The sequence below is a fragment of the Herpailurus yagouaroundi genome, unplaced genomic scaffold (genome assembly GCF_014898765.1).
Source record: "Herpailurus yagouaroundi ecotype Mexico unplaced genomic scaffold, PumYag 100, whole genome shotgun sequence".
Lineage (NCBI taxonomy): Eukaryota > Metazoa > Chordata > Mammalia > Carnivora > Felidae > Herpailurus > Herpailurus yagouaroundi.
In genome coordinates, this window is record NW_024412391.1 from 19,398,126 (window position 1) to 19,412,390 (window position 14,265).

Here is a 14,265-nt window from a genome sequence, read left to right on the forward strand (position 1 = left end):
TATATATATATATATATATATATATATATATATATATATACACACCAGAGAATGCTAAGAATGACTCTCAAATTGGGTGTCTGGATGTCATATATGTATGTATATAATGCCATACAAATATAATATATATATGTATATATACATATATATGATATATATAATGTGTATATACATTATATACATATACATTATGTATATATTATATACATATACATTATATATGTATATACATATACATATATATGTATATAATGTATATAATGCCATACAAATATAATATATATAAATATATATATACATATATATGTGTGTGTGTGTGTGTGTATATATATATATATATATATATATATATATATATATAATCATGCCATTATTTGCTTAAAATCCTTTAATTGCTGTCTATGGCCTGGAGAGTAAAGTCTGAAAACCTGCTTACAGAGCCCTTCCTGGCCACTCTGCACCCTCAGATTCCTGTTGCCCCCACCTGTCTCACCTGGAATTCTGCAGCAGCCTCAGTGTGACTGGTCTGTCTCGAGTCCTGGACTCCATCAGTCTTCCCTCCATTCTGCAGCCCACGATTCTTCTAAACAATGAAACTCACTACCCCTGTCTTTGTTAGAATCCTCCAAAGGATCCCTTGACCACCTGTAAGATAGCATCCAAACTCTTCTTGGTGGCTCATATCCTTCATGATCTCACATCTTCTTTGCCACTCTACCCCATGCTTTAATCTACATGCCTGACATTTTTTGTACCTTTAGTTTCTCCGATTGATGTGACTTCTTGCCCCTGGGTCTTAATGACCTTTTTCTTTCTTTCTGACCCTGCAGGATGTTCTTCTAGCAGCACCATTTCCTCACCCCTTTTTAGGGAGTCTCATATGGAGCTGTGACTTGCTCTTTGTGTATCTCTTTCCCTACCTACACTGTCTCTGGAGGTCGGGGACCATGTCCTTGTCACTGTTGGATCCCTACATTGAACCTGTGTCTTAAACAGAGTGAATCTGCAACATGTTTTTTTATGCAACAAATAATACCCCGCGTTAATAGTACCTGAATGTATCAAGTTAAATAATTTGCATATTTTTAAAAATAACAGCTTTACCGAGATCACTCACAGGCTATGAAATGTATCCTTTTAAAGTGCATAATTCAGTATTTTTCAGTATATTCACAGAGTTGTGCATCTATCACCACTACCTAATTTTAGCCGCTTCCATCACCACCCAAGAAATTCTGTACCCTTGAGCACTCACTCTGTTCCCTTCTCCCTTTAACCCCTGGCAGTCATCAGTCTATTGTCTGTCTATGGATTTGCCTCTTCTGGACATTTCCTATAAAGTAAAATCATACAATAGGTGGTCTTTGTCATTGATTTTTCTCACTTAACATATTTTCAGTGTTCATCCATTTTATAGCCTATATTAGTACTTTATTCTTTTTATTTATTTTTAATACTGTATTCCTTTTTTATTTTTAATATTTGGTTGTATAGATATAGCACATTTTGTTTATCCATTCATCAGTTTATGGACATTTGGGTTGTTTCTGCTTTTTGGCTATTATAATAATGCTACCCTGAACATTCTTTTATAGATTTTTATGCGAACATATGCCTTCAATTTTCTTGGATTGGAATTGTTTAGAAGTAGAATTGCTGGGTCATATGGCAACTCTATGTTTAACTTTTCAAGGAACTGCCAAACTGTTTTCCAAAATAACTGAACCATTTTAAATTCCCATAAGCAATGTAAAGGGTTTTAATTTTTTCACATCTTCAATAACACTTGATACTGTCTGCACTTTTTATTATAACCATCCTAGTGGATCCTTTGGTTGTATTTGCATTTCCCTGATGACTAATGATGTTGGGTACTTTTCATATGCATATTGGCCATTCATACATCTTCTTTGGAGAAATGTCTCTTCAATTCTTTAACTCATTTTTGTTTGGATTATTTGTCTTTTAACTGTTTAATTCTAAGAGTTTTTAATATATATATATATATATATATATGTGGTCTATAAAAATATATGGGTGATAAGTATTAAAGAGGACACTTGTGGGGCGCCTGGGTGGCTCAGTCGGTTAAGCGTCCGACTTCAGCTCAGGTCACGATCTCGCGGTCCGTGAGTTCGAGCCCCGCGTCGGGCTCTGGGCTGATGGCTCAGAGCCTGGAGCCTGCTTCCGATTCTGTGTCTCCCTCTCTCTCTGCCCCTCCCCCGTTCATGCTCTGTCTCTCTCTGTCTCAAAAATAAATAAACGTTAAAAAATAATTTAAAAAAAAAAGAGGACACTTGTGATGAGTACTGGGTGTTACATGTAAGTGATGAATCACTAAATTCTTTTTTTTTTATTTTTTAATGTTTCTTTATTTTTGAGAGCTCAGAGATGGAGTGAGAGGCGGGTGAGGCAGAGAGAGAGGGAGGAGACACAGACTCCAAAGCAGGCTCCAGGCTCCACACTGTCAGCACAGAGCCTAACGCAGGGCTCGAACCCATGAACCATGAGATCAGGACCTGAGCTGAAGTCAGACGCTTAACCGACTGAGCCATCCTGGTGTCCCATGAATCACTAAATTCGACTCCTAAAACAAATATTATACTACATGTTAACTAACTGGAATTTAAGAATTTGAAAAAATTCAATATATACTCAGATGCCTTAAAAAAAAGTAAAATTTAAATTTCATCTCATGATATATATATATATATGTTCTTATCAGATACACAATTTGGAAATAATATTGCCCACTCTGTGGGTTGTGTTTTCACTCTCATAAATGCATCTTTTGAATCACAAAAGGACTTACTATTGATAAAGTCCAATTCATCTATTTCTATTTTGTTTCTTAAGGTTTTGGTATCATGTCTTGTCCCAGCACCTTTTGTTGAAAAGACTATTTTTCCTCATTGAATTTTCTTGGCATCCTTGTTAACAATCAATTGCCCATACATGTGAGACATTATTTCTGGGTCCTTAATTTTATTTCATTGATTGGTCCATCTTTATGCCAGTATCATGCTGTCTTGATTACTATAGCTTGGTAGTAAGTTTTAAAATCAGGAAGTGTGAATTCTCCAACTTTATTTTTCACTGTCAAGATTGCTTTGTCTATTCTGGGTCCCTGACATTTCCGAATGGATTTTAGGATCAGCTTGTCAATTTCTGCAGAGGCCAGATGGGATTTTGATAGAGATCATGTTGGATCTGTCAGTTAAAGTTTAGGGAATGTTTCTGTCTTAGCATCTTATCCATGACCATGGGGTTTCTTTTCACTTATTTAGGTCTTCTTTCATTTTTTAAAATGATATTTTATAGGTTTTGGTGAAAAAAAATTTGCACTTTACTTGCTTATTCTGAAGTATTTTACTTTTTTGATGATAAAATTTTATGAACTTTATTTTAAATTGTCCTTCTAAATAGGATAAATCTGCATTTTTAAATGTTTATTTTTGAGAGAGAGAGAGAGAGATCATGAGCGGAGGAGGGGCAGAGAGAGAGGGAGACACAGAATCCAAAGTAGGCTCCGGGATCTGAGCCATCAGCACAGAGCCTGACGCAGGGCTCAAATCCACAAACCACAAGACCATGACCTGAGCCTAAGTCCGTTGCTTAACCAACTGAGCCACCCAGGTGCCCTGAGAAGTCTGCATTTTTAAAAGTTATATGGATATGTAATATTATATAAAATCATCACTTTAATATAGGGATCGTCTCACATGTAAGTATTAGATTTTCAAAGGACCCTAATAGTACTCACCACTTTGAAAATGAGTAGAAAGCTATGTGTGACCCAAAGGAAATGGATGAATATTAAGGAAGCAATATATGCTCATGTATTAATATATATACCAATATACTGAGAAACTTTATTTTGAGTTGTATTATCAGGTTAACTATGGAACATGTATTCACTCATATGTGAATCATGATTCACAAAATACACGGAAGTTTGACATTTTAAATACTTAGGCTAATTAGTGCACTTGTTAAAGCTACAGATTATGTGGAAATTAGTAATTAAAGCTTTTTTAAAATGCCCAGTTTCACTGGAAATATTTGCAGATATGACATAAAGTCATATGAAGAGTTGGGTGTTTGAATCCTGGGGTGGCAAACTAGTCACCAAAATGATTATCGATACTGTGCTTATGTATAGAGCAAAAGGAAAAGAGGTAATTCAGAATGGTATGACTGGTTATATCAGTTATGTTAGTATTTAAAATGTTCCCACATGTATAGTAATCACATCAGTGAAGATACCACTTAAAATATGGGGAAAATACTATAATAGAGGTATATTGAGTAAGGATTTTATAATGAATACTGGAAATTATTATTTATAATGGAGCCTTTAATTTGGAAACATAGTCTTTTTGTTTTTTGAGAGATACTAAAACTACACAGAAGAAAATTGTTCTGAAAAATAATGTCTATTTAAAGAATTTATGAATAATTACTCTAGGTTGATTGGTCTGAAAAGATTAAAGGTAAAAAATAGAAGCACAAGGGGTGCCTGGGTAGCTCAGTCGCAGTTGAACATCTGACTCTTGATTTCAGCTCAGGTCACGATCTCACAGTCGTGAGATAGAGCCCCGTGGCAGGCTCTGTGCTGAGCATGGAGCCTGCTTGAGATTATTCTCTCTCTCCCTCTTCCTCTGCCCCTACCCTACCTGCACTCTTTATCTCTCTCTAAAAAAAGAAGAAGAAACACACTCAGAAAGTTTTGGGTTTTTGGCTGTTGGTGTATTTGTCTGCAGTAATAATTGGATTTGACAGCAGAAACCAGTTGATGGCTCATATTCTATGAGATGTACTGGCTTGGAACGTACACAATGAATCACTGTTGGTAAACATTGTCAAGACAGGAATGGGTTATGGTTTTGTCCCCGGAGGTCTGTCTATATAACTATCATCCATTTGTTAGACTATATATTTTAGAAAGAAACCCTAATCTAATATCAGAATAATGTCAAAGACAAGGAAGACAAATTTTAAAAATGCATGGACACTCATAAGAAAGATGGTATAATCTGTTAATAAAGTTGCGCAAAAGGGCTGAATGATCTTTATTTATGCTTTATAGTACAGCTGTGAAAATTAGAGGTTGTTTAATTTACTCTCAGTAAATTAGTAGTATTGTTTTTAATCACTGTTTAACATATGCAAAATAAATTATTTATCTCAAATATTAAAGTATTTATAAGATCATGATTCAACTATTTGCTATTTATCCTTCCCTGAGGTATTGGTTGGTTCCCAGACCTCAACTATGGCATCAAAACACAGTACAGTTATATATAAATAGATTCCTTGATGAAAATGGAGTCATGTGTATGTATCACGTTTACAAAAATATAATTAATATATAATTGTATTTTATATATTAATTATATTATAATTATGATATATAATATAATATAGTAATTATATTATATATAATATACTTAATATATAATTATATAAAATAAATATAATATCTAATTACAAATATATAATTAATATATTAACAAAAGTCATATGTAGTGTTTGACTGTGGGTGTTTTTCTTAAAATTCTTAACTATTTAAAGTATTGCAGTATTTCCCATTATCTTATAACTTTATTTTTTATTTATGAAAAATAATTTTCTATTCGTTCAGTACACAGAAATTGATCATGGAAAATTTAATATTTGGCTCATAATGATAAATATTTATCCTATGTATTGAGGCTTATCTTATATAAGTGTATCTCTTTGTTAACAAGTCTTATTTCCTTGTGGAAAATGAAATGTATTAAGAATTAAAGAATTATACATGTGGTTAGAAAGCTGACCTTTAAAGTCTCTACCAGTCTTGAAGTTTCATGTTCTTGAGATATTTGGCTGCCTTTTTTTTTTCAATAACCTCATATGTCTATAGAAACCCAAACAAAATGCAATTTTGGTTTTACAATAATTAGCTTTGAAATATAACCTTCACAAAAGTATTTTATTATCTTTTAGGAGTCCATTAGGGTATAAAATCAATACTTTTGCCATTCTGTGGAGCATTTCATTTTTCTCAATATTTTCAAGAGAAACCACTGTATGTTTCCAATTTAACTTTTTTTTCTTCCCTAATGGAATTCTATACATAAATACAATTGCTTTTCTAAATCTTTAAAACCTAATAGAAAATTAGCTGGGTTGTGATAGATTGCTTTACCTTTGTGGTGAAAAGACAGGCTAAGAGCTAATGGTTTTGAGTGCCCTTATGACACATCAAGTACCACTATTTTCTCAAAGGAGAACATTTGAAATTAAACAGGCATGAATTTTCTATTCCACCTCGAGTAAGGCAGAAGCCAAGATACTGTTTATGACCTCATCTCAGAAATTATTTGTAATCGTTTCTGGTATGTACTATTGTTTACATAAATCAACCTCTGCAAGTATTGAGCTTGGAGATTATAGCGCTCTATCCTCAATCATTCACCCCACATTCAAGAAAAGAAAACATCCTTAAGTGATAGATCTATTCATGAGAATAGTCTCAGTTGCATGTTCCCAAAGAGAGGGAACCATAAGGTGATGAAATTATATTGCCAAAATGAGCCAGTTTGGGGCATATTTTTGGTAAATGACAGGCGTCACTGCCTTCTGAGTAGAATTTCAATAGAACGTTACACTGGTGGTGGTCACAGAATGGGGGGATAAGCTTATTTTGAGTAGTATTAGTTTTCTATTGCTGTGTAACAAATAACTATAAAATTTAACACCCTAAGACGGTAAGACATTTGTTGTCTTACACAGTATCTATTCAGAAGCAGCTTATTAGCTGAGTGTTTCTGGCTCAGTATTTCTCATGAGGTTGCAGTCAAGGTATCATCTGGGGCTGCAGGTCATCTGAAGGCTTGAGTGCAGCCAGACAGGTTGTTTTGTAGGTGGTTCCCTCACATGCATGACAAGTTGGTGCCGGTTGTCGGCAGGTGGCCTGAGTTCTTTACATTGGGCTTCTTGAGAAGTTCTCGTGACACTGTGGTTCTTCCCTTGGGGTGAGTGATCCAAGAGACAGCAGGGCAGAAACCAGAATATTTTTTCAGAAATATTCTCAGAAATCTCAGAATAGTCTCAGAAATCACATGTAATAATTTCTGGTATGTGCTTTTGTTTACATAAATCAACCCTATTCACAGTTGGAGGGGAAATACATGAGTTCACGAATTCTAGGAGGTGAGATTATCGGGAGCCATTGTGGAGCCAGACCACCATAGGATATGGTAATTCTTCTTTTGGGTTGTTAATAGAGCTGGTCTTGGGGAAAATAAGTTGTGTATTGTTTTGTTTTGTTTTTTAAATGTTCTTTGGGCTCCCATTTCTGTGCTTCTTTGAGCAACCTTCTGTTACTGGGTCCCAGTACTATCAAGTTGACCCCTTCTTCCTCCGGGGTCTGCTGTGGTGTGCTTCCTATTGTTAACAAACAGAATTCAGATGAGTAAATTAGAAGATTTCATTGGCTTTATTCAATGATTCATGAATCAGGCAGCATCTCATCTAGCAAGTAGAGGTGTGTTCCAAGGAGTTGTGCAAAATGGAAGATTTATATCAGAAGGAGGGTCAGACAAAAATTGTAAGCAAAAGAAAAGAAAGGATTGTTCCAGGCAAAGTCACCTTCCCTTAGGGGGAAGAGAAGGTCTTATCTTTCAGATGACCTCATCTTCCTTTGGGGAATGGAGAAGGCCCATTGGCAGACTCCTTGGCATCATCCATCAGAAAATTCCTGACTGACCTGGTTAAGACTACATTACTGGGGAAGGTTGAAACTGCAGTTAGATCTAGGTAGTAAACGCCAGTTTAAGACTTGGGGCTTTAACCTACACGATGCCATTTGGGACCTTTGGTTTTCTTTTGTACACTGTCCTTCCTTTCTCACAAATTCAGCAAATATTTGAGGGCGAATTGTGTGTCAATCACTGTTCATAGAACTTACCATTTATAGTAGCTACTTTTCGTAAGAAGTTCTCTCCTATGATCTATAATTCCAGTTTGTACTATTAGTGTCCTGCTAAAATGATTGTGTTTCTAATAAGGTAAATGTGGTATTATGATTTATAATAAGAAACATATGGTCTTTGACCTTATTCCTGACACAAACTCCTAAAACCTTTGGAATTTTCTGTGATAAGAGCAATAAAGGTGTCTTAATTATGTTAACGAGGTGACTTTTGGAAACCCTCTAGATAACCTACGGTTGGGGGCTGGTTGTCAGAGGAATCAACCATGTGAGTAGGAGATTAGAAATTTCAGTCCCACCCCAGACTTTTGGGAAGGGAGAGGGGCTAAAGGTTGAATCGATGCCAATGGCCACTAATTCAATTAATCATGCTTATGTGATAAAGTCTCCATCAAGTCGCAAAAGGTGGGAGTTCAGAGAGTTGAAAAGTTGGTGAACAGGTGGAGATTTGAGGGGAGTGGCATAATCAGAAAGCATTGGAGTTCTGTGCCCTTTTCACACCTTCCGCTATGCATCTCTTCCATGTGGCTGTTCCTGAGGTATATCCTTTTTATAATAAACTGGTAATCTAGTAAGTAACGTGTGTCCTAGTTCTGTGAGCTGCTCTGGAACACTAATTGAACCCAAGGCCGGTGTTGTTGGAACCTTCAATCTATAGGTCTTTCAGAATCTGCACATGTAACAACCTGGACTTATAGCTGATATCTGAAGTGGAGGGGGCAGTCCTGCAGCCCGAGCCCTTAACCTGTGGGATCTGATGCTATTGCCCGATAGCTAGTGTCAGAATTGAGTTAACTTATAGGATGCCCGGCAGGGGTCTAAGATTGCTTGGTGGTATGGGAAACCTCCTCTTCCCTACCCCATACATGTTGAAACTGGGTCCAGAGCCTTTAGTAAACAATCAAAGAAGAGGTCAATGGTTGGCAGAATACCCTTAACATAATATTTTATTTTAGTAGAGGTATTCTGTGATTTAATCCAAAAGAGGAAGGTGGAACCTGAAGACTGAGTAGATACTAAGCACCTTAGGGTGACTTTCTCATTTATACCAGTTTCACTGCTTTAAGCCACTTATAAGACTACTTTTGTTCGATTAGAAACATTGCCATCAAGCTATCTCATTCAGCGTGGTCTTTTTCACAGCGTGGAAGTGCAAAACTGGGGGAAATAAAAGTCTATTTCATGCTTAAATGGAGGCAAAAACATTAATATAGTTATCACCACGAGAACATGAGGATTATCAGAGATTAAAGTAGTGAATTTTCCCATTTCCTTTCAAAACTGACACAGTGTGATTTGAATTTCCCTAAATATGGTGAAGAGCCTTGGATCACTCTTTTATATGTATGTTTATATCCTAAGCCAGTGTTTCAGGGACTCTGGCATTTATATTTGTGATTAACTCTAAAACCTATTTCCATTGGGGCTTTTTTATTCCTTTCCCTTTTTCTCTCTCTCTTTCTTTCTTTCTTTCTTTCTTTCTTTCTTTCTTTCTTTTTTTCTTTCTTTCTCTTTCTTTCTTTCTTTCTTTCTTTCTTTCTTTCTCTTTTTCTTTCTTTCTTTCTTTCTTTCTTTCTTTCTTTCTTTCTTTCTTTCTTTCTTTCTTGAGTTTCAAAACTGTTTGGGCCAATAAATCTTTCTAGGAATGTCAGATTGGTCAACATTGAGGAGGTAAATGGAAACTAATGACACTCATCAAGTTGATGATATGAATGATTTATTGGACCCAATCATTTAACACTTTCAAAAAGTCAATATTGGGGAAAGAAATGGGGCTCTTATTATGGTAAACTGTATTTGCGCTGTCAGCACTCAATGATTTATTACAAACCTGTGGCTAGGATTAGGATATTATAAATGGGGGGGGAAATGGAAAGCTCATTAATTTTTTATCCCCACAGGTGGAAGACATGCAGTGGGCTAATAGAGAACACACTCACCCGGCGTCTGTCTGCAGTCTGCCCTGTAAGCCTGGGGAGAGGAAGAAAACAGTGAAAGGAGTCCCTTGCTGTTGGCACTGTGAGCGCTGTGAAGGTTACAACTACCAGGTGGATGAGCTCTCCTGTGAACTTTGCCCTTTGGATCAGAGACCAAACATCAACCGCACAGGCTGCCAGCTTATTCCCATCATCAAACTAGAATGGCATTCTCCCTGGGCTGTGGTGCCTGTGTTCGTTGCAATATTGGGAATCATCGCCACCACCTTTGTGATCGTGACCTTTGTCCGCTATAATGACACACCTATTGTAAGGGCTTCAGGACGAGAACTTAGCTATGTGCTCCTAACAGGGATTTTTCTCTGTTATTCAATCACCTTTTTAATGATTGCAGCACCAGATACAATCATATGTTCCTTCCGCCGGATCTTTCTAGGACTTGGCATGTGTTTCAGCTATGCAGCCCTTCTTACCAAAACCAACAGAATCCACCGAATATTTGAGCAGGGCAAGAAATCGGTCACAGCGCCCAAGTTTATTAGTCCAGCATCCCAGCTGGTGATCACTTTCAGCCTCATCTCCGTCCAGCTCCTGGGAGTGTGTGTCTGGTTTGTTGTGGACCCCCCCCACATCATCATTGACTATGGAGAACAGCGGACTCTAGACCCAGAGAATGCCAGGGGAGTGCTCAAGTGTGACATTTCTGATCTCTCGCTCATTTGTTCACTGGGGTACAGTATCCTCTTGATGGTCACTTGTACTGTGTATGCCATTAAAACGAGAGGTGTCCCAGAGACTTTCAATGAAGCCAAACCTATTGGATTTACCATGTATACCACCTGCATCATTTGGTTAGCTTTCATTCCCATCTTTTTTGGTACAGCCCAGTCTGCAGAAAAGGTAAGTACAAGAATGCATATGCCAACCCTTCTCTGGATTTAACTTCTTTCTTTAGGATGCTTTCCCACTTTTCTTTTGGCTTACTTATATTCTCTCAAGATGATTCAGTCTATTTTATTCTTATTCATATATATATATATATATATATATATATATAATTATGAAATCCCTCAAGGTCACTTAACTTTGAATATGTGTTGACTAAGGTTGATTTTCCATGAAGAATGCTTTCATGTGTCCACCTTGGCAGAACTGAAAACTAAAAGATCTCACATTACTTTCTGGGTTTCTCTTCCCAGGTCTGTTATCTACTAAGATGACTGTTTTTTTTTTTTTTTTCCTAATGTTAATTAAAAATGAATGGGAGAAAAGAAAGTCAGACATAATTCATAGGGATAAGCTATCCCAGAGATATCCCATTGCATGACAAATGCCTCCTTTTCTGGTTGTAATGTGACTCTGGGAAAAAGCTATTCCTTAATAATTATGATGGTTTTAGTTATGGAGGCAGAGCTTATAGTAGAGCAACAACCACTACATAAAAAAAAAAGCTGAAATGGCTTAGTTCGATCTGTGCCATCTTGCTACTTCCCTTCAGCCTCCATTCTTATCACTTTTCCATATGTGAAAGGTGATGTTGAAGGATTTAAAAAAAGATAGCAATGGGCAGTTATACAAAAAGCAGTTTCTAATTTTTCAGAAGGTAAAGATCAATTAAATCTCTTAAAATAATTTTCTTTTGCCACGAATCTCCAATTAACCTTTCTCGCATAAATCACTGCAAGTAAAGAACATCTATATGTGAAAGGGAATACGTGCTGAACTGGATACATGTAGTTTATGTCCAGAAAAGCAGAGAACTAAAGTTAAACATGAATTCCAAGCTTTGGGTAGTTTAACGGAGACAAGCTGTTTTATAAAACAAAGGCAAATGCTATCTTTCTGAATGAATAGTCCTTCAGCCCTAATGTGCATATGAAAAAGTTATTCTCTCAGAATGAGGGTTTAAAGATTCTTCCACTCTCTGTCATCAGAAGTTAGGAGGAAATCAAGCATCCTGGGGGCAATTACATTCCCTAGTCTCTAACATTCCAAGTGAGGTCATGCATGACTCTTGAAATCCCAACTAATTCAGAGGAAAAAGTACTCAACAAGGGCACAGAGAGCTCATTAGTATGAGCATTCATCCCTTACTAGATCAATGTGGCTTTCAACCATGTTTGGACAAAAAAAAAATGTACTTCAGCAAACTTGCTGCTGAATAGAAAAAACTTACCATGGGTTCCAGACCTGTGACCTTTCATGAGTGAGATGGTCTGATAGAAGTCCATGAATATTTTATGTAGGACCAAGCACAGGGCAGGAAATTAAAGTAAGGCAGTTTGACGCTCTAAACCCAATAAACATTATATTTTGACATATGTAGATAGGAATTTATTAGGATCAAACTTGTAAATTTGACTTAGGAGAGAATGCATGAGCTGGAAAATAAATCTCTCAATGTCTGTTGGGTCTGTTTTGATATAGTTAGTTGAACTAGTCAGGGCAAAACAATATTCTTCAGAGTCTGGAAATGTCTGCATTAGGTGAATTATTAATAACATTAAGTGGTACTTGTATTTGTATTTGAACCTAGGACTGCCTTTTTAAATATACTGTTTTATCTGAAAAGGGGCCATAAGTAGTTTATTTTGCTTTCTGGGTAATGAATACTTACCCAGACAAAATCTCCTGAGTTCTGACATCTAACTTCCTTTTCTTTTTCTCTCTCTTGCTTTACATTTTATAAATGATCCTCTACTCTTACTTTTCACATTGTGACTTTCAAGGGCAGTGGGGGTAGAGCAAATACAAATAAGATGATGCGTCTGTTTGCATAAGTCTTTCAGTGCCTCAACTTTTAGAATAAATAAAATCATGGTACGACATTAAGCAATTAGTATCATTACAGCAGTGCAAGCATGCATTATACGAATAAGCATTCTTAAGGTATTCGAAAAAAGGTGACCATTGTCTCTCCGAACTAGAATCCTGCTAAACTGGGGCTGTCCCTCAGCAGCAGTGCCGGAAGAAGGAAGAATTTCAGGGTAAAATGGGCAGGAGAATACGCTGAGGGCGGGGAGAGACGGCTGTGCCACCACGCCCTAATTGCCGCTGAACACGTGTCTGAGACCTGGAGTTTGTGTGTATATTTTCCAGGGACAGACATTTCCATGCCTACAGAGGTCTGACTGAATGCTAGACACAATTCATTTTTTTCTTTCTTAGCTTTGTGGAATCAAAGGAAGTCAGAGAAGCACATTGTGAGACAAATTAGAAAATGTGATAAGTGGATTTATTTTGTTTTCATGATATAATGGAATGTGGAAAAGACTGAAGAACTCAGTAAGAAACGCAAATTGTGGGAATCTTCAGAGCATTGTAATGTCCTTAAGATTATTTAGTCAGTCTTAGGAGCTACTGAATTTAGACAGGCTCTGCATCAAGAGCTGTAAGAAGCTAAGATTTGGCTACTGAGGTATTTTATAGAATACAATTATGTGTCATCCTAAGGCTTCACATAAAATTTGCTACCTGCTTGCTATTCTCTGTCAAAATATCCTTACTATTCAAAACAGTACACAAAATGCACGAGAAGATTTCTTTTTCACGTTGCTAAAATAGTTGACACCGATATTAAAAGTGAATAAAATTCTCTATCTCTAAAAAAAAAAAAAAAAAAAAAAAGCTTTATATAAGTGTTATTGACTTGGAGGACCAAAGAATTGGTCAGTCCTCCATTCTCATTTCTAATGCTCAGCCAATTAGCCCACGTTATCAACTTGAAGTGTTTGTAGCAGGCAATACACACATCCATTAATTCAGTAGATCCTTATTGAGCATTGTGTCCAGTATTGTGCTAATTATTGAGCCCGTGTCAGTCCGCCTCCCTGAGCCTTCCTTGTAAGGCTCAGTCTGGCTCCTGGCCGATGCCTGCCTGACGCCTGCCAGCACGAGCAAGGTGCCAGGCTCAAAGGCAGGAGAAGATGAGGCTGAAGGGCAGGGGAAGATGGTGAGGAGTCAGATCTGAGATGAGAAAGCAAACAAGAGAGCTATGCGTCCTGTAACTGTATGTCAGTGACATAGAATTCATAACACAGGAGACCGCAGAAGAGCAGAATTTCTTTCGGTATGCATTTAATTATGCTTCTTAGAGTAATCTACAAAAGAAAACTCATCTAACCATACAGGTCTCTCTGAAATTATAACAGAAGTAGGAATAAAAGCTAAAATTAGTTGAATAATTTAGACAGATGTTTTGGAAAACCCCTGGGTAAAATCAAATTATAAAGGTACATTTTAGCATTCATAAAGACAGACAGCTCTGTGAAGTAAGTCTTTATTCAATGATAAAACACCATTTAACTTCCCCACCTTTTTTTGCAGATTTTGAAATCAAGTTGAATCATG

General features: G+C 36.7%; 1 protein-coding gene across 5 annotated transcripts in view; it reads left to right on the forward strand.

The window, feature by feature from the left end:
- The window catches only part of GRM8 (glutamate metabotropic receptor 8), a 775,589-nt gene that overhangs the window by 684,093 nt on the left and 77,231 nt on the right, over window positions 1–14,265 (forward strand). For all 5 annotated transcript variants that reach the window (XR_005789206.1, XM_040472070.1, XM_040472071.1 and 2 more), the window contains exon 9: window positions 9,880–10,815. Coding sequence is in view for 4 of the 5 variants with exons in the window: in XM_040472070.1 (XP_040328004.1) it covers window positions 9,880–10,815 (936 nt within the window). In the remaining variant the exon portion in view is untranslated. The remainder of the gene's footprint in view (window positions 1–9,879; window positions 10,816–14,265) is intronic.